This window comes from Mobula hypostoma, chromosome 20 (genome assembly GCF_963921235.1).
Source record: "Mobula hypostoma chromosome 20, sMobHyp1.1, whole genome shotgun sequence".
NCBI lineage: Eukaryota > Metazoa > Chordata > Chondrichthyes > Myliobatiformes > Myliobatidae > Mobula > Mobula hypostoma.
In genome coordinates, this window is record NC_086116.1 from 7,287,653 (window position 1) to 7,311,231 (window position 23,579).

Consider the following 23,579-nt stretch of genomic DNA (forward strand, 5'->3'; position numbering starts at 1 on the left):
ATTGTCAGGTCAAGTGTCCATCTTAACGCACTGAGTTCAATAGTTTTGTAACAGCGGTAGAAGCTGTCCTTCAGCCTGGTGATACGTGCTTTTATATCTTCTGTCCGATGGGAGGAGGGAGAACGTTCAGGGTGGTTTGTGTTCTTGATTATGTTGTTGCAAAAAGTATCGACAGAGTCCAAGGAGGGGAGTGTTTTTTTCTGGTGATGTGCTGAGCTGTATCCGTAACTCTGCAGTTTCTTGGAGTCAAGCAGCTGCCATACATACCAGGCTGTTACGCATCCAGACAAGAAGCTTTCTACCGTACATAGAAAGACATTTTAAAAAGCATCTTTTTCCTAGGGTGGCAAGCTGAGTGGAGGAAGTTTTAAGGGATGTGCCAGAAGTAGTTATTTACATAGAGAGTGGTAAACGCCTGGAATGCACTGCAAGAGGCTGTTACAATAAGAGACTTTACAACAGGCATAAGCAGGCAAGAAAAATTGAGAATTATGGGCTGTGTTGGAGGAAAGGGTTAGATTGATTGTTGATCAGGTTTATCTAGGGCACAATATTGTGATACTGTATCTTGTAGGTTTTACAATCTGGCCACACAGTCGTGCCACCTCCATTCACCCATTTACAGTAATCCTCCATTAACCCCATCATATTCTATCACTCACCTTCACACTAGGGACTATGTAGTGGTAGATTGGGAGTGTAGCTAGGTCAATATGGCGATCCCTTGTGGCGCTCTGAAGGAGCAAGTAGATAATGCGAAGCCTTTGTAAGAGACTAGTCAGGCTGCACTTGGCACTTGGGGATATTGTCAACAGTTTTGGGGCTCTATATCTCAGAAAGGATGTGTTGTCATTGGTGAGAGTCCAGAGGAGGTTCCCGAGGATGATTCTGGAAATGAAGGGGTTAACATATGCGAAGCGTTTGGCAGCTTTGGGCCTGTACTAACTGGAATTTAGAAGAATGCCAGAGAGGGGGTGGGGGAGGATCTCATTGAAACCTACCAAACGTTGAAAGGACAAGATAGGGTGGATGTAGAGAGGATGTTTCCTATGGTGGGGGTATCCAGAACTCGAGGGCACAGCCTCAAAATTGAGGAGGTGACCTTTTAGAACAGAGGTAAGGAATTTTTTTTTAGCCAGAGAGTAGTGAATATGTGGAGTGCTCTGCTACAGACTGCAATGGAGGCCAAGTCCATGGGTATATTTAAGGCAGAAGTTGATAATTCCCCAATCGGTCAGGGCATCACAGGATAGGGCAAGAAGGCAGGTGTATGGGGTTGAGTGGGATCTGGGATCAGGCATGGTGGAATGGCGGAGCAGACTCGATGGGCTGAATGGCCTAATTCTTCTCCTATGTCTTATGGTCTAATGAGTGTATAGGAGCAGAGTAGGGGGCTGAGGACGCAATCTAATGGGGCACCAGTGTTGAGAATAATCTTGGTGGAAGTGTTGCTGCCTGTCCTTACTTATTGTGGTCTGTTGGTCAGAAAAGCAAGGATCCAGTTACAGAGGGAAGTGTTGACTCCCAGGGTTCATAGTTTAGTGATGAGTTTGCTTGCCATTATAGTATTGAAGATGGCGCTGTAGTTAATATTGGCCCAGTACATCATGGGTAAAACCCTCCCAACTATGGAGCACATGTACATGAAATGTTGCTGTAAAAAGCAGCGCTCATCATCACGTGTGTTGCTTGAATTTCCAGCATCTGCAGAATTCCTCGTGTTTGCATTTTTAAACTCATCATCAAAGATCCTCACCACCCAGACCAATGCTCTTTTCTTGCTGCTGCCATCAGGTAAAAGGTACAGGTGCCTCAGGACTCACACCACCAGACTCCCAGTCCCTCAACCATCAGACTCTTTAATAAAAGGGGATAGTTACATTCATTTAAGGACTCTGTTATATTGTTATTTCATGCTTGTTATTTATTGCTATTTATTTATATCTGCATTTGCGCAGTTTGTTTACAGTTACTGTTCTATAGATTTGCTAAGGAGGCAGAAAAAGAATTTCAGGGTTGTATCTGTATGTGCTATCATGTATGTAATCTGATAATAAATGTTACTTTGACTTCTGAACATTGGTGTTTACTGCACATCTGAGGAGAGTGATAAAGAAGATACACATAAAGCAATCATGGCAATTGAGCAAATAACTCTAGATAATATATAGATAATGCAATTAGCCCTCAGAAAAGTTGATAGTTTATATAAAGTTCAACCTTGGATTTTCACCATCATCCTTTGCTGCTGAGGTTGCAGGATCAGCAACTCAATCCCCATGTAACAACATTTTTTTTAGATTATGAGGACCCGCAGTCCTCTTTTATTGTCATTTAGTGATGCATGCATTAAGAAATGATACAAACACAAAATAATCTGCAGATGCTGGGGTCAAAGCAACACTCACAACACGCTGGAGGAACTCAGCAGGTCGGGCAGCATCCGTGGAAAAGATCGGTCGACGTTTCGGGCCGGAACCCTTCGTCAGGACAGTAGAGGGAAGGGGTAGAGGCCCTATAAAGAAGGTGGGGGGAGGGTGAGAAGGAGAAGGCTGGTAGGTTCCAGGTGAAAAACCAGTAAGGGGAAAGATAAAGGGGTGGGGGAAGGGAAACAGGGAGGTGATAGGCAGGAAAGGTGAAGAAGGAATAGGGGAAAACACAATGGGTAGTAGAGGGAGGCGGAACCAAGAGGGAGGTGGTAGGCAGCTGGGGGAGGGGGCAGAGAGGGGGAGGGAGGGGGAGGGAATTACTGGAAGTTGGAGAATTCTATGTTCATACCAAGGGGCTGGAGACTACCTAGACGGTATATGAGGTGTTGCTCCTCCAACCTGAGTTTAGCCTCATCATGGCAGTAGATGAGGCCATGTATGGACATAACTGAATGAGAGTGGGAAGCAGAGTTGAAGTGGGTGGCTACTGGGAGATTCTGTCTGTTTTGGCGGATGGAGCGGAGGTGCTCGATGAAGCGGTCCCCCCAATCTGCGTTGGGTTTCACCGATGTAGACGAGGCCGCACCAGGAGCACCGGATGCAATAGATGACCCCAACACTCCTCCGGTTGGCGGAACTGGTTCTCACACTCAATAACTTCTCTTTTGGCTCTTCCCACTTTCTTCAGATCAAGGGTTTAGCTGTGGGAACTCGCATGGGCCCGAGCTATGCCTGCCTCTTCATTGGTTATGTGGAACAGTCTGTGCTCCAAACCTATTCTGGTACTGCTCCCCAACTTTTCCATTGGTACATTGACGACTACATTGGTGCTGCTTCCTGCACCCATGCTGAGCTCGTCAATTTCATCGACTTTACTTCAAACTTCCACCCAGCCCTCAAATTCACTTGGTCTATCTCGGACACTTCTCTCCCCTTTCTCGATCTCTCGGTCTCCATCTCTGGAGACAGACTGTCCACTGACATCTTCTACAAGCCCACTGACTCTCATAACTACCTCAACTATACCTTTTCCCACCCCGCCACATGAAAAAATGCCATTCCCTATTCCCAGTTCCTCCGTCTCCGCCGCATCTGCTCCGAGGATGAGGTTTTCTGTTCCAGGACATCTCAAATGTCCTCTTTCTTTAAGGATCGTGGTTTCCCTTCTGCTGTCATCAATGATGCCCTCACCCGCATCTCCTCCATTTCCCGCACTTCGGCTGTCACCCCATCCTCCCGCCACCACAACAGGAACAGAGTTCCCCTTGTCCTCCCTCACCTACCACCCCACTAGCCTCCGGATCCAACACATTATCCTCCGCAACTTCTGCCACCTTCAACAGGACCCCACCACCAAGCACATCTTTCCCTCTCCACCCCTCTCCGCCTTCTGCAGGGATCGGTCCCTCCGCGACTCCCTGGTCCACACGTCCCTCCCCACGGATCTCCCACACGGCACTTATCCCTGTAAGCGCAAGTGCTACACCTGTCCCTACACATCCTCTCTTGCCACCATTCAGGGCCCCAAACAGTACTTCCAAGTGAGGCAACACTTCACGTGAGTCTGTTGGGGTCATCTATTGCATCCGGTGCTCCCGGTGCGGCCTCCTCTACATCGGTGAAACCCGACACAGATTGGGGGACTGCTTCATCGAGCACCTCTGCTCCGTCCGCCAAAACAGCTAGGATCTCCCAGTAGCCACCCACTTCAACTCTGCTTCCCACTCCATTCAGATACGTCCATACATGGCCTCCTCTACTGCCATGATGAGGCTAAACTCAGGTTGGAGGAGCAACACCTCATATACCGTCTAGGTAATCTCCAGCCCCTTGGTATGAACATAGAATTCTCCAGCTTCCGGTAATTCCCTCCCCCTCCCTTCCTCTATCCCTATTTCACTCTGCCCCCTCCCCCAGCTGCCTATCACCTCCCTCATAGTTCTGCCTCCTTCTACTACCCATTGTGTTTTCCCCTATTCCTTCTTCGCCTTTCCTGCCTATCACCTCCCTGCCTCCCTTCCCCACCCCTTTACCTTTCCCCTTACTGGCTTTTCACCTGGAACCTACCAGCCTTCTCCTTCCCACCCTCCCCCCCCACCTTCTTTATAGGGCCTCTACTCCTTCCCTCTACTGTCCTACTGGACAGAGGCAGGTTAAGAGCAGAGGCATGAGAAACAGGAGATACAAGCGCAGGCATCGTCAACCACAACAGAATAGAAGCCATGCTTTCTGAAAAAGGAAGACATTTCAGAGCATGAGGACTAGAAAAGTTAAGTGTTTCCAGTAAGAAGGTGACACACTCAAGTGCAGTAGCCACTCTGGATCCATTCAAAGTTATATTTTTTCATCTTGTATGTCTTTTTTACAATTACAAATTATTGCTGGATACTAAGAACATCAAGTAGTGCAGGACTATCCCATTAGCAAGTTCCTTGATAGCGATGGAGTTTGTGTACCGTTGCTGTATTGTCACCTGGACTTGTTGAGTACTGTTAGATAGTGTGCAGTGTGAGTGTTTTTTACAGTGATCAGAAGACCCTGTTGGACACACTACAAATCTGGTCACTGATGAGATCAACAGTGTGGGACAGTGTTGCTTCGGTTGTGGTGAGGATTACGCTGAGGTGATGTAGGAGAGTCTCTGTACTTGGGTTGGGGGCAGACTTCTCCCATCAGTGGTGCCCCTCGTGTTCACTTGGTGCTGCCATCTGGTGTTCGCTTGGTGGAAGAACAAGTTGGACCAGGCCAACTTACCAACAATTCTACACTCATGCCACTCAATATGTTCTGTTGAGCTATGTGCTACGTGTAGTGTAGCGGCAAAACTGATCCAAAATCAAACAAAACAATTGTCACCTGCCTGTGAATGTATGGACTTATTATACTTGTGTGACACGCCCACAGCTCCAGAAGTCAAACCTTTTATTTGATCCTTCATTGGCAATTATCAAACATACAATTAAGCATTATTGAGCATTATCTCAGCGATCATCAAAGATATGATCTCCTCCTGTCCCGAGCTACAAATTGCCATGAAATAAGCATGAATATGTAACTTATTTCCTTTACTTTTGCTACCCCCCCCCCCACTAATGTGGCTACTTACCATAATAACACACATCAAAGTTGCTGGTGAACGCAGCAGGCCAGGCAGCATCTCTAGGAAGAGGTACAGTCGACGTTTCAGGCTGAGACTCTTTGTCAGGACTAACTGAAGGAAGAGTTAGTAAGAGATTTGAGGGGGGAGGGGGGCAGGGGGAGATCCAAAATGATAGGAGAAGACAGGAGGGGGAGGGATGGAGCCAAGAGCTGGACAGGTGATTGGCAAAGGGGATATGAGAGGATCATGGGACAGGAGGCCTGGGGAGAAAGACAAGCGGGGGTGGGGAAACGCAGAGGATGGGCAAGGGGTATAGTCAGAGGGACAGAGGGAGAAAAAGGAGAGTGAGAGAAAGAATGTGTGTATAAAAATAAATAACGGATGGGGTACGAGGGGAAGGTGGGGCATTAGCGGAAGTTAGAGAAGTCAATGTTCATGCCATCAGGTTGGAGGCTACCCAGGCGGAATAGAAGGTGTTGTTCCTCCAACCTGAGTGTGGCTTTATCTTTACAGTAGAAGAGGCCGTGGATAGACTATACCCCTTGCCCATCCTCTGGCTTCCCCTCCCCCTTGTCTTTCTCCCCGGGCCTCCTGTCCCATGATCCTCTCATATCCCCTTTGCCAATCACCTGTCCAGCTCTTGGCTCCATCCCTCCCCCTCCTGTCTTCTCCTATCATTTTGGATCTCCCCCTCCCCCTCCCACTTTCAAATCTCTTACTAACTCTTCCTTCAGTTAGTCCTGACGAAGGGTCTTGGCCTGAAACGTCGACTGTACCTCTTCCTAGAGATGCTGCCTGGCTTGCTGCGTTCACCAGCAACTTTGATATGCGTTGCTTGAATTTCCAGCATCTGCAGAATTCCTGTTACTTACCATAATAAATGGGCAACACAGAACACATGGCTCCTATATGGCTGTTGCTAATATGTTTTGTACCTTGGCCCCAGAAAAACACTGTTTCATTTGGCTATATTCATGTATGGTTGAAAGATAGTTAAACTTGAACTTGATTTCACCATCATAAGCATGATAATGGGAAACAATGAAAGAGCAGTTCTTGAGAAGATTGCAAAATGTCTAGGCAGAATATACGATGTTTGCGTTGAGCCTCACTGTGGTAGTGAAGGATGCCACAGATCCTGGGGATAGGAGTGATGTGCAACAAAAATCTCAGTATTAACCCTGCAGACTGAGTACGGTGTGCTCTGTAAAGCAATCTCCAAACGGTATTTGGTCTCCCCATTGGTTGGAAGGGAAGAGATGAATGGACAGGTATTGCATCTTCTTTGATTGCATGGGGAATGGTGTCTTCTCACCCTGCAAGCATATGCTTGCCCCTCCTCACATGTCCCAATGCCAATCAACTCCCCAATTACCCAACTTCTCTTCAGCCTTCCATCATTCTTCCAATCCCCACCTCACTATCTGCTGAACAATCCCAATGTTGTTCAATAACCCAAATCATTTGCCCAATGAACTCTTCCCACCAAGCTTATATCTGATGTCACTTCCTGTCCCATCCCAAACAATCACCCTTTTTGACTGAGAGACTGTAGAGAGAGTACTTATTCTATTGTCCACAATGACTAGTGTCCTTCCCAATATTGATTTCTTAACCAACACCAGTAAAATAGTTTATATCAAGCAACATCTGAGGGAACAAAGGTATTTTTGATTATTTGAGTCAAAACCTTGTATATAGACTGAATCTTTCAATCCTAAAACATCAACAGTTGCGTCCCCACACTCCCACTGTTCCCAAAGATGTCGCTTGTCTTGCTGAGTTCCTTGAGCAGATTGCTTCTTGCTCCATATTCTAGCATCTGCAGTCTCCTGTGTCAACCAAGTTAAAATATTCATTTATGGGATTGTTGGTAGTCAGTAGAGTGCGCTACAGTGTTCTGACTTTAACAATGAAATGCAATGCAGCTCTGAGAAGTCATAGATTGTCACTAAGATGCATTATTATTGCAGCTCAGTGCAACAGCTTATTGAAATTTTCAATAGCAAGTGAATATAATATTTTCTAGAACACTCTCATAGGGAGGAGTAACGGAGAAATGATTTTATTTTAATGTATTTGCAATATTACACCATTTTGCTAATTTAGATTTCTACTTTAGGCTTGCTTCAGACTGCCTTTGGTTTTTTTATCCCCACAAAGTTGCTTTAAGTGTATAAGTGATATTGAACCTAGAGAAATACCAAGCACAGACATATAGTTTCAAGGTTCTGCACTTGGGGATACCTAACTTCTGTCACTTCATCCAAATCAGACTATGAATGTGCCTGTATGAGCAAAACACACTTTCAGCATCTGTAGAATCTCTGATGTTTATAATCTGGTTGTATGAATCTGCTTTCTTTATGGTTTTGCTATTTAGACAATTTTAGAACCATAGAAACATTTTAATGTCTCATGATTCTTTATGAAATATCTTACTTATTCTATTTTGTTCTTTTTATGGTGGCAGGCACCAAAGGGAAAAAAGAATAAAAAGCCTGGAACCAGGGAGGTATAGTGTAGTATCATTGAAAGCAATCTTATAAATTTACTTATCTTTACTGCAGTTATTAGCATGTTTTAGGTTTTGCCAAATGAAAATGTATTTTATATATAAGTAACAGATAGTGTTGAAACGAGAAGCTTGAAGATAAGTTGTTAATAGTTTTAGAGTTGTGTTATTGATATCTGATGGAGGGAGGTTCTAACCATCCAAGTTCTATGCATTGGATCTAATGTAATTTGTTCTAAGAAAATCCTCTATTCTGCTTTAAATTATGTATTAATATAAATAATTAATATTGAGTGATTGCTACTTTTTATCTACTTTGAACAGATTACCTTGCTGTGAATAATGCTTACTGGTAAGCCCAATTTGGAGAGAGACATCAAGTTGGTGGCAATGTAGCTGTTGTGCTGCGACTTCAGAGGGGCATTTTTATTCTCCAGTTGCCTGCTTGTTCTTGAGGGAGACAGTGAAGGATTGTACTCAGGTTTATCTTAAAAGTAAAGGCATCCGTTGGTCTTGCGAGACCATGGATCTGCACCTGGAAAGTCTTCACTTTCCAGGGCACAGGCCTGGGCAAGGTTGTATTGAAGACCAGCGGTTGCCCATGCTGCAAGTCTCCCCTCTCCACGACACTAATGTTGTCCAAGAGAAGGGCATTAGGACCCATACAGCTTGGCACCAGTGTCGTCCCAGAGCAATGTGTGATTAAGTGCCTTGCTCAAGGACACAACAAACGTTGCCTCGGCAGGTTTATCATAGTACGTACAGATATGTAAGATTCCATCGTACTTTTAGTAAGGATTCACCAAAACAATATTTCTGACTCATAATTACCTCAACTATACCTCCTCCCACCCTGCCACATGCAAAAATGCCATTCCTTATTCTCAGTTCCTCCATCTCCACCGCATCTGCTCCCAGGATAAGACTTCCCATTCCAGGACATCTCAAATGTCCTCTTTCTTTAAGGACCGTGGCTTCCCTTCTGCCATCATCAATGATGCCCTCACCCGCATCTCCTCCATTTCCCACACTTCGGCCCTCACCCCATCCTCCCGCCACCACAACAGGGACAGAGTTCCCCTTGTCCTCACCTACCACCCCACCAGCCTCTGGATCCGGCACATTATCCTCCGCAACTTCTGCCACCTTCAACAGGATCCCACCACTAAGCACATCTTTTCCTCTCCACCCCTCTCCGCTTTCCACAGAGATCAGTCCCTCCGCGACTCCCTGGTCCACACGTCCCTCCCCACGGATCTCCCACCTGGCACTTATCCCTGTAAGCATAAGTGCTACACCTGTCCCTACACCTCCTCTCTTGCCACCATTCAGGGCCCCAAACAGTCCTTCCAGGTGAGGCAACACTTCACTTGTGAGTCTGTTGGGGTCATCTATTGCATCCGGTGCTCCTAGTGTGGCCTCCTCCACATCGGTGAAACCCGATGCAGATTGGGGGACCACTTCAACGAGCACCTCCGCTCCGTCCGCCACAACAGACAGGATCTCCCGGTTGCCACCCACTTCAACTCTGCTTCACGTTCCTATTCAGATATGTCCATACATGGCCTCCTCTACTGCCATGATGAGGCTAAACTCAGGTTGGAGGAGCAACATCTCATATACCGTCTGGGTAGTCTCCAGCCCCTTGGTATAAACATTGAATTCTCCAACTTCCGGTAATTCCCTCCCCCTCCCTTCCTCTATCCCTATTTCACTCTGCCCCCTCCCCCAGATGCCAATCACCTCCCTCATGGTTCTGCCTCCTTCTACTACCCATTGTGCTTTCCCCTATTCCTTCTTCACCTTTCCTGCCTATCACCTCCCTGCATCCCCTCCCCCACCCCTTTATCTTTCCCCTTACTGGTTTTTCACCTGGAACCTACCAGCCTTCTCCTTCCCACCCTCCCCCCACCTTCTTTATAGGGCCTCTGCCCCTTCCCTCTTCAGTCCTGACGAAGGGTCTCGGCCCGAAAAGTTGGCTGATCATTTCCACGGTTGCTGCCCGACCTGCTGAGTTCCTCCAGCGCGTTGTGACTGCAGATTATTTTTTGTTTTTACCTCATTTTCCTCTGTAACCAATATTGTGTGAAATTATCCACTTCACATAAAGTGCAGACTAATGAGATTTTGGCTCCTTTAAATAATTTTATTTTTGCATCTTCAGCATTAGTAAAAGCTAGTTCTTTTGTGAATGATCATCGACTGTCATTTTGTAGAATATAGTGGCGGAAAAGTTTATTGATGACAAAGTTTGGCGCTATAAAAGCAACACTAACTAACAGGAAAATCTCAACAATTGCCATTGAAATGCACAACATTATTTTACCCATGGTTAATGTAACTTTCAACTTAGCACCCTATTTCTTCCTGCGTTGTAGATAAATTTTCTAGCTTTAAGGTTCAGAATGTCTATGCTGCATTACTATCTTGATGTTGCTCAACTTGTCACTTACTGATTTGGCTTTCATTTCTTAAAATGGACACAATATCTGGTATATTTTTACTTTAAGACTTCAGTCCGAAGTTCTGCTGCTTCAAAGAAGAAACGGAGCAAATCTGCAGAAAAACTTTTGAAACAAGAAGAGGAAAAGAAGCATTTGGAAGAAGGTAAATACAATCTTTGTTTTTAAACCATTCTTAGGATTGGTGTCACTGGAAAGATAAACATTTATTGGCCATTTTTGTTTTCCCTTACTAAAGTGCATGAATCGGAATCAGGTTTAGTATCACCGGCATATGTTGTGAAATTTGTTAAATTTGCGTCAGCAGTACAATGCAATAAATGATAAATATTGAAAAAATATATATATTTACATTGAATAGTTAGGTTAAAATAAGTAGTGCAAAAACAAATAAAATGAAAAAGTCATGAGGTAGTGTTCGTTGGTTCAATGTTCATTTAAAAATCAGATAGCAGAGGGGAATAAGCTGTTCCTGAATTGATGAGTCTGTGCCTTCAGGCTTCTGTACTTCCTTCCTGAAGGTAACAATGAGAAGAGGGCACGTCCTGGGTGGTGGAGGTACTTAATGGTGGATGTTGCCTTCCTGAGGCACTGCTCCTTGAAGAAGTCTTGGATACCCAGACAGAACCCATAATGGAGTTGACTAATTTTACACCTTTATACAACTTACTTCAATCTTGTGCAGTAGCCTCCATCCCATATGGATATGTGTACAGTCAGAATGCTCTGCACAGTACATCTGTAAAAGTTTTTTGAGTGTTTTAGGTGACAAACCAAATCTCCTCAAACTCCTAATGAAATATAACCACTGTCTTCCCTTTTGTATAGCTGCATCAGTATGGTCCTCAGAGATATTGACACCCAGGGACTTGCAATTGCTCACTCTCTCCATTTCTGATCCCTCTATGCGGATTGGTTTGTGTTCCCTCATTCAACCCTTTCTGAAATACTCAATCAGCTCTTTGGTCTTTGTAATGTTGAATGCAAGATTGTTGCTATGACACCACTCAAATAGTTAGTATATCTCGATCTTGTATGCCCTCTTGTCTCCATCTGAGATTTTGCCAACAATGGTTGTATCATCAGCAAATTTATAGGTGGCATTTGAGCTATGCCAAGCCACACAATATGGGGTGTAGAGAGAGTAGAGCAGTGGGTTAAGTACACATCCTTGTGGTGTGCCTGTGTTGATCATTGGCGAGGCGGAGATGTTATTCCAATTAGCACGGATTGTGGTATTCCGGTTAGGAAGTTGAGGATCCATTTACAGAGGGAGGTACAGAGGGCCAGGTTCTGTAGCTTTTCCATCAGGACTGTAGAGACGATGGTGTTAAAGGCTGAGCTATAGTCGATAAACTGTATCCTGACATCGGTGTTTGTATTGTCCGGGTGATCCATGGCTGTGTGGAGAGCCGTTGAGATCACGTGTCGTAAACCTATTGTGGCGATAGGCAAATTGCAGAGAGCCCAGGTCCTTAAAGAAACAGGAGTTGATTCTAGCCATGACCAACCTATCAACCTATCACTGTAGACATGAGTGCTACTGGATGATAGTTGCTGAGGCAGCTTACATCGCTCTTCTTGGGCACTGGTATAATTGTTGCCCTTCTGAAGCAGGTGGGAACTTCCAACCATAGTAGTGAGAGATAGAAAATGTCTCTGAATACCCCCGCCAGTTGGTTGGCACAAGTTTTCAGAGCCTTACCAGGTACTCCATTGGGGCTTGCTGCCTTGCGAGGGTTCACCCTCTTGAAAGACAGCCTGACGTTGGCCTCTGAGACAGAGCTCACAGGGTTACTGGATGCTGCAGGGATCCGCATAGATCCTCAAAACAAGCATAAGAGGCATTCAGCTCATCTGGAAGTGACTCACTGTCACTCATGATGCTGGGACTTGCTTTGTAGGGAGCAAATGGCCTGCAAACCCTGCCAGAGTTGATGTGCATCCAATGTTGCCTCTAACCTCTCTTGGAATTGTTTCTTAGCTCTTGAGGTAGCTCTCTCCAAGTCACACCTGGTTTTCTTGTACAGACGTGGGTCACCAGACTGAAATGCCACAGATCTACCCTTAGCAGACTACGAACCTCCTGGTTCATCCACGGCTTTTGGTTTGGGAGTGTATGTACAGTAAGTTTTCATGGGCACACACTCATCCACATATGTTTTAATGAAGTCGGTGACAACTGTAGCATCTCATCCAGATTCAAAGATGAATCCCTGAGTACAGTCTAGTCCACCAATTCAAAGCAATTCTGTAAGCACTCCTGTGCCTCCCTTATCTATACATTCTTGGTTCTCACTACTGGTGCTGCAGTCTTTAGTCTCTGCCTATTCTCAGGGAGTAGAAGTACAGCCAGATGATCAGATTTTCCAAAGTAAATGAGTGAATTAATTGGATTTTTCATAGAAATCTAACAGCACATAATTATTATTACTGCCACCAATCTTTTATTTTAAGGTACTTAGAATTAATTTTCAGATCTTTATTATAATATTGTGGACAATGCAGAAAAGTCTGGGCACATTTGCACTTGGTCCAGAGTTTCCTGAGTTCTTGGGCATTCAAATGCTGACAAACACCCAGAAGATTTAGAAAAAAAAGCTTTAAAAATCTAAATATGTAACTACAGTGGTAAGTGTTCCTATCAGCCTCTCTAAATTCATATCAATTACAATATAGCTCTCTTCAGCTCAGGATACCCGCATCACATAGCAGGGGGTTCAGTGAATCACTATCGTACCAGCACAAAGTTTGGGGAGATGTGTAGACATGTTTTTTTTAGAAATATTATTTCAATATTGAAAATGGAAAATTAGTGCATTTTCTGGTGCCATTTATAAACCTGAGGTGAAAGTTGATGAGAGGACACAAGGAGAGTAAATATTTTTTGTGTGGGTGTTATCCACTTTAATTGGTTTAGTGGTGGTATAATTAAATAATCCACCAATAGTGCTAACATGTGGTTTGAGAGTGAATAATGTAAAACCTGACTGATCCCAGTGAACCAGCCATCTCTTGATTGCTGGTTGAAAAATAAGCTGCTAAGTAACTGATATCTTTTGCAAGTAAGATGGATTGGGTTGGTTTATTATGTCACAGTGAGAAGCTATTTTTTTGCATGCCACCGTGACAGATTATAAGACCATAAGACATAGGAGCAGAATTGGGCCATTCAGCCCATCGAGTCCAGTCCACCATTTCATCATGGCAGATCCCAGATGCCACTCAACCCTGTACACCTGCCTTCTCGCCATATGCTTTGATGCCATAAGACCATAAGATATAGGGGCAGATGTAGGCCATTTGGCCCACTGAGTCTGTTCCGCCATTCAATCCTCCAGTCATCCCCACTCCCCTGCCTCTCCCCATACCCTTTGGTGCCCTGCCTAATCAACAACCTATCTATCTCTGCCTTAAATGCACCCAATGACTTGACCTCCACAGCCGCTCGTGGCAACAAATTTCACAGATTTACCATTGTCTGACTAAAGTAATTTCTCCACATCACTGTTTTAAACCAATCCTGAAGTCATGCCCTCTTGTCCTAGACTTCGTTACCATGGGAAATAACTTTGCCATATCTAACCTGTTCAGGCCTTTTAACAGTTGGAATGTTTCTGTGCGATCCCCCTGGGGAATACAGCTCAAGAGCTGCCAGATGTTCCTCATACGGTAACCCTTTCCTGACCGACCAGGAAACAATCAACTTCCATCTTAAATATACCCATGGATGTGGCGTCCACCACAGTCTGTGCAGAGCAGTCCACAATTTCACTACTCTCTGGCGAAAAAATTTTCTCCTTAACTTTGTTCCTAAAATTTTCTCCTCAATTTTGAGGCTGTGCCCTCTAGATCTAGATACCCCCACCACAGGAAACATCCTCGCCGTATCCGTCCTATCTAGTCCTTTCAATCTTCGGTAGGTTTCAATGAGATCCCCATGTATTCTTCTAAATTCCAGTGAGCACAGGCTCAAAGCTGCCAAACGATCCTCTTGTGTTAACCCCTTCATTCCCAGAATCATCCTCGTGAACCTGCTCTAGACTCTCATCAATGTCAATGCATCCTTTCTGAGATAAGGGGCCGAAAACTGTTGACGGTACTCCAGGTTCGACTTGACTAATGTCTAATAAAGGCTCAGCATTATCTCCTGTTTATATTCTGTTCCCCTTGAAATAAATGACAGCATTGCATTTGCCTTTTTTACCACAAACTCAACCTGTGAATTAACTTTCTGGGAGTCTTGCACGAGGACTCCAAAATACCTTTGCACCTCTATACGAGGAATTCTGCAGATGCTGGGAATTCAAGCAACACACATCAAAATTGCTGGTGAACGCAGCATCTCTAGGAAGAGGTACAGTCGACGTTTCGGGCCGAGACCCTTGTCCTGACGAAGGGTCTCAGCCCGAAACGTCGACTGTACCTCTTCCTGGAGATGCTGCCTGGCCTGCTGCGTTTGCACCTCTAAGTTTGAGTTTTGTCTCCATTTAGATAATAGTCTGCACTATTTTTCCTTTTACCAAAATGCATTATCATACATAACCCAACACTGTATTCCATCTGCCACTTTTTTGCCCATTGTTCCAACTTGTCTAAAGTCCTGCTGCAATTGCATTGCTTCCTCAGAACTACCAACCCCTCCAGTTATCTTCATATCATCCGCAAACTTTGCCATAAAGCCATCAATTCCATTATCCAAATCATTGACAAATACAGTAATAAAGTAATGTCAAAAGTAGAGGTCCCAATGCTGAGCAACACTGCTAGTCACTGGCAGCCAACTAGAAAAGCCTCCTTTATTCCCACTGGCTGCCTCTTGCCTGTCAGCCAGTCTGCTATCCATGCCAGTATATTTCCTGAAACACCAAAGGATTTTATCTTCTTAAGCAGCTTCATATTAGGCACCTTATCAAATGCCCTCTGAAAACCTAAGTAAATAACATCCACTACCTCTCCTTTGTCCGCCCTGCTTGTTACTCCTGGAAGAATTCTAACAGATCTGTCAGACAAGATTTCCTTTTACAGAAACCATGCTGACTTTGACATATTTTATCATTAGTTTCCTAGTACCCCGAAACCTCATCCTTAACAGATAAAGTGTTGCAAGGGCCGTGATAAGGTAGATTGGGAGATCAAAAGTTTATCTTCTAACGTATGAGAGATTTTTGAGTCTGATGGTAGGTGCTGTCAAGCTTGCAAATCTGCTGAATGGGAGAGCAGAGGAGAGAGAATGACTGGGATGGGAGGGTTCCTTGATTATTGGCTACGTTTCTGAGGCAGCGGGAAGTGTGGACGAAGTCAATGGAGGGGAGGCTACTCTGTGAGTAATTAATGTCACTCTGGGTTTTAATGTTGAACTTGGTATTGTATTCAGATCCAGACAAAATACGATCAACCTTTTATTCCGTAGAAATGAGTGGAGTATGATAGTAGGTAAGAAAGATTTGCACTTCCATAGCATCCCTCAGACCTCAGTATGACTTTGTAACTAATGAAGTATTTTTAAACACAATATTATATGAAAGACAAATTGTCCATGGCGGGGTTGTATAAGAGATGATGTGACTTTAACTACATAATCATTTTTGACTTTTATATTTAGGACATCTCCGCTGCTCTTCTTTAAAACAATCCTTTATTGTGCACTAGGGCTTGTAGACAGAATCTCAGTGAACATCCCAATCAAAAGGCAAGACATTCGTATTGTAGACCATTTTCTGTACTACAATAGATTGGACATAAAACTGCACACACAAGACCATAAAATGGAACTAAGTTGCTGCAAGCTGTCTGTAAAAATGTTGCCTCTCTCAGACATCATCTTGTATAATGTTCTATTCTTTGCACCTGTGTATATGTAGATGCATATGACAATAAATTTTACTTTGAAATAGGAACAGGAGTAGACTATCAAGCCTGTTCTAGATTTCAACTTGATTATGGCTGAAATGGCCAAGACTTCTACTCCACTTCGGTGCCAGTTCCCCATAGCCTTCTATTCCCTGATCTTTCAAAAAAGCATCTATCTCTTTGTAAAATGCTGCCATTGATCTAGCTTCTACAACTCTCTACAGTCTACACAGTGCTTTCTGCAGTATTACCGTATTTCCTCATGGACTGTGTGGAAATGTCAGTAACATTCGTATTTAACACTATAAATTGGTACAATGAAATTACATGGAGATAAGGTAAGGATGATTTTTACTAGTTTTGGGTCCTTAATATTGTCCAGTAAACTGGATCTAGCCATTTTGTATTACCAGCAAAGACGAATAAAAGCATTTTATATTTAACAGAAGAATTACGATTGGCAGCTGAACAATTGAAACGAGAAATTCTTGAACAAAAGAGACTTGAGGAGGAAGAGAGAGCAAGAATAGCAGCAGAGGTTTGTATTTCTTTACTGAGAGTGCTCAACATTGAGAACAACAAAAGAAATGAAGGGATTGGAAAAGAAAATGGGGGTGTGAGTACAATTAAGGGATGTTCACAAAATGGATTGATCAGTTGTTTTCTCCTCTTTTCTACTACATCCTAAGGCAATATGCCATTTAAAAATTTCCATTACTATTGCTCCTCATTTTTGAAAGGAAGCATATGGTCAAAGCATATGTATGTAAGGGGTTTCTTCTTTTATGTTACTGTGTAGGCTAACTAAAATGGCTGCTTTGTTATGATAACTGCTGAGAAAGTTCTCTCGCTAGCAGCTTGTTTGGGTTATATTATTGATAAGAGAGCAAATGAACCAATTGGGATAGATGTTATTCTTTCTAGTGTGTCTGTAAGTTATTGTGATGTGCGGGTTTTTGGGCAGAAGGCGCAATGGAGGGAGAGCAAATGGACAAAGTGCTGTGAGCTGGCTAACGGGTATCGGACCCTGAGCAGGAGTCCGAGGTCCAGGGTCTTCGGCGAGGAGAGGGGACGGAGACAAACTCGTGCGGTCGACCACCATGGTTGGTCCCAGGCGGCAGGTCGAGGTGGTCAAAGGGGATTGAATGGTGAAGAGAGGATCGTTACTAGAGCTCCAACTGTTTGTGCACGAAGAGAATGAACTTTGATAAGTGTGGCGCCTTTTATTTTCCTTTGATATTTTAACTCTATTAATTATATAGTTCCAGTAATAGCTATAAATTGTAATTCATTTAATCGTGTCTGGTGTATTGTCTGTTATTTGGAGGGGTGGGGTACATCACACAGCATCCACACAAACTTAATTACCCAGTCTGGCAGGGCTGAGGGCTGTTTCCCTAGATGACAGCGAGTTGAGCGACCCTGAGGCTTGCCGGGGGCCTACATGTAGTAAAGTTTATTTTTTAAAAGTCGTGAAATACATATTTGCAATAAAATTATCAGTTTAAATCTTTAACAGTAGCAGAATGTTTTTCAAGGAATCTATAAAATTGTGATACCCCATGCAGATTAAATATAGAGAGGATATTCCTGATGGCTTGGACATCCAGAAATAGGAATGTCACCCTGGGGAGCAAGTCCATGGAGCAATGAATCTGAAATTCTCTACCACTGAAGGCAGTGGAAATCAAGTTAATAAGTTAGATTAAAAAAAACAGATTTACAGTCAGCCCTCCTTATCCGCGAGTTCCGCATGGCGAATTCAACCAACTGCGAATTGAGAAAACCCGGAAGCGCTCTTCCAGCACTTGTTGTTCAAACATGTACTGACTTTCGTGTAATTATTCCCTAAACAATGCAGTATAACAACTATCTGATTGGGGTACTCGGAGGCTCATGATAAAGCAGGCCAAAGACAGCATGGTTTCCTTAAGGGGAAATATTGCCTGACAAATCTGTTTGAATGCTTTGTGGAAATAAGGGGTAAGATAGTTAAAGTGAACGTGGATTAGTTAGAGTTTCAGAAGGTTCCAGCACTTGAGGCTGCTTAACAAGACAAGAGACTGTGATATTACAGGAAAAATACCAGCACGGATAGAAGATTGGCTGACTGACAGGAGGCAAAGAATGAGAAAAACGGGGGGCTATTCTGGTTGGCTGCCAGTGACTAGAGGCGTTCCACAGAGGTCGATATTGGGACTGCTTCTTTTCACATTATATCTCAGTGATTTGGATGACATAATTGATGGCTTTGTGGACTATACGAGGGGTGATTGATAAGTTTGTGGCCTAGGTAGAAGAAGTCAATTTTAGAAAACCTAGCACATTTATTTTTCCTACATTTACAGACTTAGTCCAGTGGTGGTGGAGCATACCGATCCCTTTGTAGAAGTCGGCGTCCTGGACCTCCAGAAAGTGGTCCACAGCTGGGGTGATTGATAAGTTCATGGCCTAAAGTAGAAGGAGTGTTATTAACTTCATACTTTCTGCATTTTCACTCAAAGAGTTGAACTGCACATGCATGTAACGAGAGCTATATAACTTATCTCCTTTTACCTTAGGCCACGAACTTATCGATCACCCCTGCTATGGACCACCTGGAGGTCCAAGACGCTCTCATTACACGCACGTGCAGTTCAACTCTTTGAGTGATAATGCAGAAAGTTTGAAGTTAATAACTCATCTGCTTCTACCTTAGGCCATGAACTTTATCAATCACCCCTGCTGTGGACCACTTCTACAAAGAAGGGATCCGTATGCTCCACGACCGCTGGACTAAGTGTGTACATGTAGGAGGGGACTATGTTGAAAAATAGATGTGCTAGGTTTTCTAAAATTGACTCCTTCTACCCTGGGCCACAAACTTATCAATCACCCCTCGTATGAAGCTAGGCGGAGGGGAAGGTAGTGATGAGGAAGTAGAGAGTCTGCAAAAGGACCTAGGAAGATTGGGAGAGTGGGCAAAGAAGTGGAGGGAGGTGTATGGTCATGCATTTTGGTAGAAAGAAGAAAAATGTAGACTATTTTCTAAATGAGGAAAAAAATTCAAAAATCAGAGGTACAAAGGGACTTGGGAGTCCTTTGTAGGATTCCCTAAAGGTTAACTTGCAGGTGGAGGTGGTGGTAAGAAAAGCAAGTGCAATGTTAGCATTGCAGTCTTTGTTTTATATTTGCTCTTCACACATATGTGTTGATGCAGATGTTCAGCATGTTAGATTTTCATTAGCGACCATCTTGACAAACTCATCAATGAATTTCTGAGCTGCTTCATGATCTGCAGCAGCACAAATCCTTAAAAAATTATTGCTGTGCCTTTTCTTAAGTTACTCTACCTAGCCTACTGAATATTCACAATTACCTTCAATATTCAGTTCTTCGTGACGGATCATGGTTTGTTCAGCATCTGCAGATTTCCTCGTGTTTGTTTCACAATCAGCGTACCATTAATCAACATATGTTCACTCTGATGCTGACGAATCCCCTTTTCAAGACTTGATCCAGACCTTTATTTCTGCTTTATGAAGTGTTTTTCATTAACTTCTTTTCATTACATATGTGAGGTCACTTCTCAGAACTGCCTGTGATGCACAGAGACCTGCATCTCGCCTGGGAAGCTTCCCAGTGTCTCGTAAAATTTTCCATTTGTGACGTCATGTTAGTCCTCAAAAATGTTTTGATTTTTGGAGGTTTCAGCTCCTGAACCAACATGGATAACTTCAACCTTCACCACTCTGAACAGATTTTATTATCTACAGACTCACTTTCAAGGACTCTTTACAACTCATGCTTTCAGTATTATAGAGTCTTAGAAAAATACAGCACAGAAACAGGCCATTTGGCCCAACTAGTCTGTGCTGAACTATTTAAATTGCCTAGTCCCATCAACCTGTACCCGGACCATAGCCCTCTATATCCCTACTATCCATGTATCTATTCAAACTTCTCTTAAAGGTTGGAATCAAGCTCACATGGACCACTTGGACTACTGGCAGTGCGTTCCACACTCTCACAACCTTCTGAGTGAAGAAGTCTCCCCTTGTGTTACCCTTAAACTTTTCAGCTTTCATCCTTAATCCATAATTTTTAGTTGTAGTCCCACCCAGCCTCAGTGAAAGAAGCCTGCTTGTATTAGCCCTATCTATAACCTCATAATTTTGTATAGCTCTATCAAAGTCTTCCATCAGTCTTCTATGTTCCAAGGATGAAAGTCTTAACCTCTTCAGTGTTTCCTTATAACTCAGGTCCTCTAGTCCTGGCAACATCCTTATAAATTGTTTTTGTACTCTTTCAACCTTATTTATGTCCTTCCTCTAGGTGGGTGACTAAAACTGCACACAGTACTCTAAAGTAGGCCTTGCCAATGTCTTATACAACTTCAACATAACATTCCATCTTCTCTACTCAATACTTTGATTTATGAAGGTCAATGTGCCAAAATTTTTCTCTATGACCTTATCTACCTGTGATGCCACTTTCAATGAATTATGGATCTGTATTCCCAGATCCCTTTATTTTACCACACTCTTCAGTGCCCTACCCCTCACTGTGTAAGACCCACCCTGGTTGGTCCTACCAAAGTGCAACACCTCACACTTGTCTGCATTAAATTCCATCTGCCATTTTAGCCCCATTTTTCCAGCTGATTCAGATCCCGCTGCAGGCTCTGATAGTCTTTTTCACTGTCCACTACACCCCCAGTCTTGGTGTCATCCGCAAATTTGTTGATCCAGTTAACCACATTATCATCCAGGTTATTGAAATAGATGACAAACAACAATGGACCCAGCATTGGTCCCTGCAACACTCCATTAGCCACAGGCCTCCAGTCAGAGAGGCAACCATCTACTACCACTCTCTGGCTTCTCCCACAAAGCCAATGTCTAATCCAATGTACTATCTCATCCTGAATGCCCAGTGACTGAACCTTCTTGACCAGCCTCCCATGCAAGACCTTGTCAAATGTCCATGCAGACAACATCAACTGCCTTGCCTTCATCTATTTTCCTGGTAACTTCCTTGAAAAACTACAAGATTGTTTAGACATGACCTACCACGTACAAAGCCATGCTGCCTACCATTAATCAGTCCATGTCTATCCAAGTACTTATATATCTGGTCCCTTAGAATAATTTCCAATAACTTTCCCACTACTGATGTCAGGCTCACCAGTCTATAATTTCCCGGTTTATTTTTAGAACCTTTCTGAAACAGCGGGACAATATTAGCTATCCTCCAGTCCTCCAGTACCTCACCTGTCACTAAAGATGATTTAAATATCTCTGCTAAAGCTCCTGCAATTTCTGCACTTGCCTCCCATAGGGTGCGAGGGAACACCTGGTCAGGCCTTAGGGATTTATCCACCCTAATTTGCCTCAAGTTTGCAGACACCTCCTCTGAAAACTGTGTAGGATCCATGAACTCACAGCTGCTTTGCCTCTCTTCTTTAGATTCCGTGTCTGTCTCCCAAATAAATACAGATGCAAAAAATCTATTTAAGATCTCCCATCTCCCTCGGCTCCACACATAGACTACCATTCTGATCTTCCAGAGGACCAATTTTTTTCCCTGGCAATCCTCTTACTCTTAACATATCTGTAGAATTTCTTGGGATTATCCTTCACCTTGTCTGCTGGGACAACTCCATGCTTTCTTATAGCCCTACGGATTTCTTTCTTAAGTGTTATTATTTTTTACTTGCATAGTCTGAAATTCTTACACATTCATAAATTCTATTGTGTTTCTTTTTGTCCTATAAATGACTGTAAGAAAATGAATCTCAAGGTAGTATGTGGTAACATGAACATACTTCAGTAATATATTTACTTTGACTTTTAACCATGGATAAATATGGTCAACTGGAAGTTTATGAATACTTCTCTCAACAAGTCATAGAACATAATTGAAATTTGACTGATTTTGACTCTCCTGTGAGTTTAACAAGAAAGGGCAGAACACATACAATTCCATCTTTGGGTCTGAATATCACTGGTTTGCACCAGGATTAACACAATCCATGTGTAATACCATGGATCATTTAACATCTTCAAAATATAATTTGCTTGCATTGAGCTAATTCTTGAAAATATAAGCAAAATTGTTATACTCCTAGTAATTATATGCACTTGACTTAAATAAGAGCTGGATTTCAGTACATGGTCTGTTGCATGAATTGCAAAACTTTCCTGTGGATGCATTCCCAAGAGCTTTTTGCAAGATGTGTAGGTACTAATAAAATTGAATTCATGCATTAAGGTAAAGTAATGTGCTTTAATTTTACCCAAAACAGGATAAGGCACGTAAAGACAATGAACTACCTGAACTTTTCCAAATTTTGGAAAGGAATATGGCTTCCGTTCAGAGGTTACGCAAAAATCTTAGAGAAGTTAGCAAGGTAATGTTGTTCAATATTGTGTATCACTCCAAACTTATTTGCTCTTGTAAATAAAAGATTGGGGTTGTTAGACATGAGAGCATGTTGTTACAACTTAGCTTATCATATTTAAAAGAGGCATTTGTAATATAATTAAAGGTTCTGAAGGAATATTTTTTTCCTTTGACGGGGATTTGATTAAAGCGTCATTACCTGAAATTTTGAGTAGGGCTAAGGAGCTGGTGGTGGACCTGAGGAGGGCTAAGGCACCGGTGACCCCTGTTTCCATGCAGGGGGTCAGTGTAGACATGGTGGAGGATTAGAAATACCTGGGGATACGAATTGACAATAAACTGTACGGGTCAAAGAACACTGAGGCTGTCTACAAGGAGGGTCAGAGCCATCTCTATTTCCTGAGGAGAGTGAGGTCCTTTAACATCTGTCGGACGATGCTGAGGATGTTCTACGAGTCTGTGGTGGCCAGTGCTATCATGTTTGCTGTTGTGTGCTGGGGCAGCAGGCTGAGGGTAGCAGACACCAACAGAATCAACAAACTCATTCGTAGGGCCAATGATGTTGTGGGGATGGAACTGGGCTCTCTCTGACGGTGGTGTCTGAAAAGAGGATGCTGTCCAAATTGCATGCCATCTTGGACAATGTCTCCCATCCACTACATAATGTACTGGTTGGGCACAGGAGTACATTCAGCCAGAGACTCATTCCACCGAGATACAACACTGAGCATCATAGGAAGTCATTCCTGCCTGTGGCCATCAAACTTTACAACTCCTCCCTTGGAGGGTCAGACACCCTGAGCCAATAGGCTGGTCCTGGACTTATTTCCTAGCAT

The 23,579-nt window shown here is 43.4% G+C and overlaps 1 protein-coding gene across 2 annotated transcripts in view; it reads left to right on the top strand.

Moving 5' to 3' along the window:
* Positions 1-23,579, top strand: part of dnai7 (dynein axonemal intermediate chain 7) — a 114,064-nt gene that overhangs the window by 519 nt on the left and 89,966 nt on the right. The window contains exons 2-5 of one of the 2 annotated variants that reach the window (XM_063072319.1): positions 8,003-8,044; positions 10,555-10,651; positions 16,806-16,897; positions 22,646-22,750. In XM_063072319.1, coding sequence (XP_062928389.1) covers positions 8,003-8,044; positions 10,555-10,651; positions 16,806-16,897; positions 22,646-22,750 — 336 coding nt within the window. The remainder of the gene's footprint in view (positions 1-8,002; positions 8,045-10,554; positions 10,652-16,805; positions 16,898-22,645; positions 22,751-23,579) is intronic. The other variant, XM_063072320.1, reaches the window with a different exon arrangement.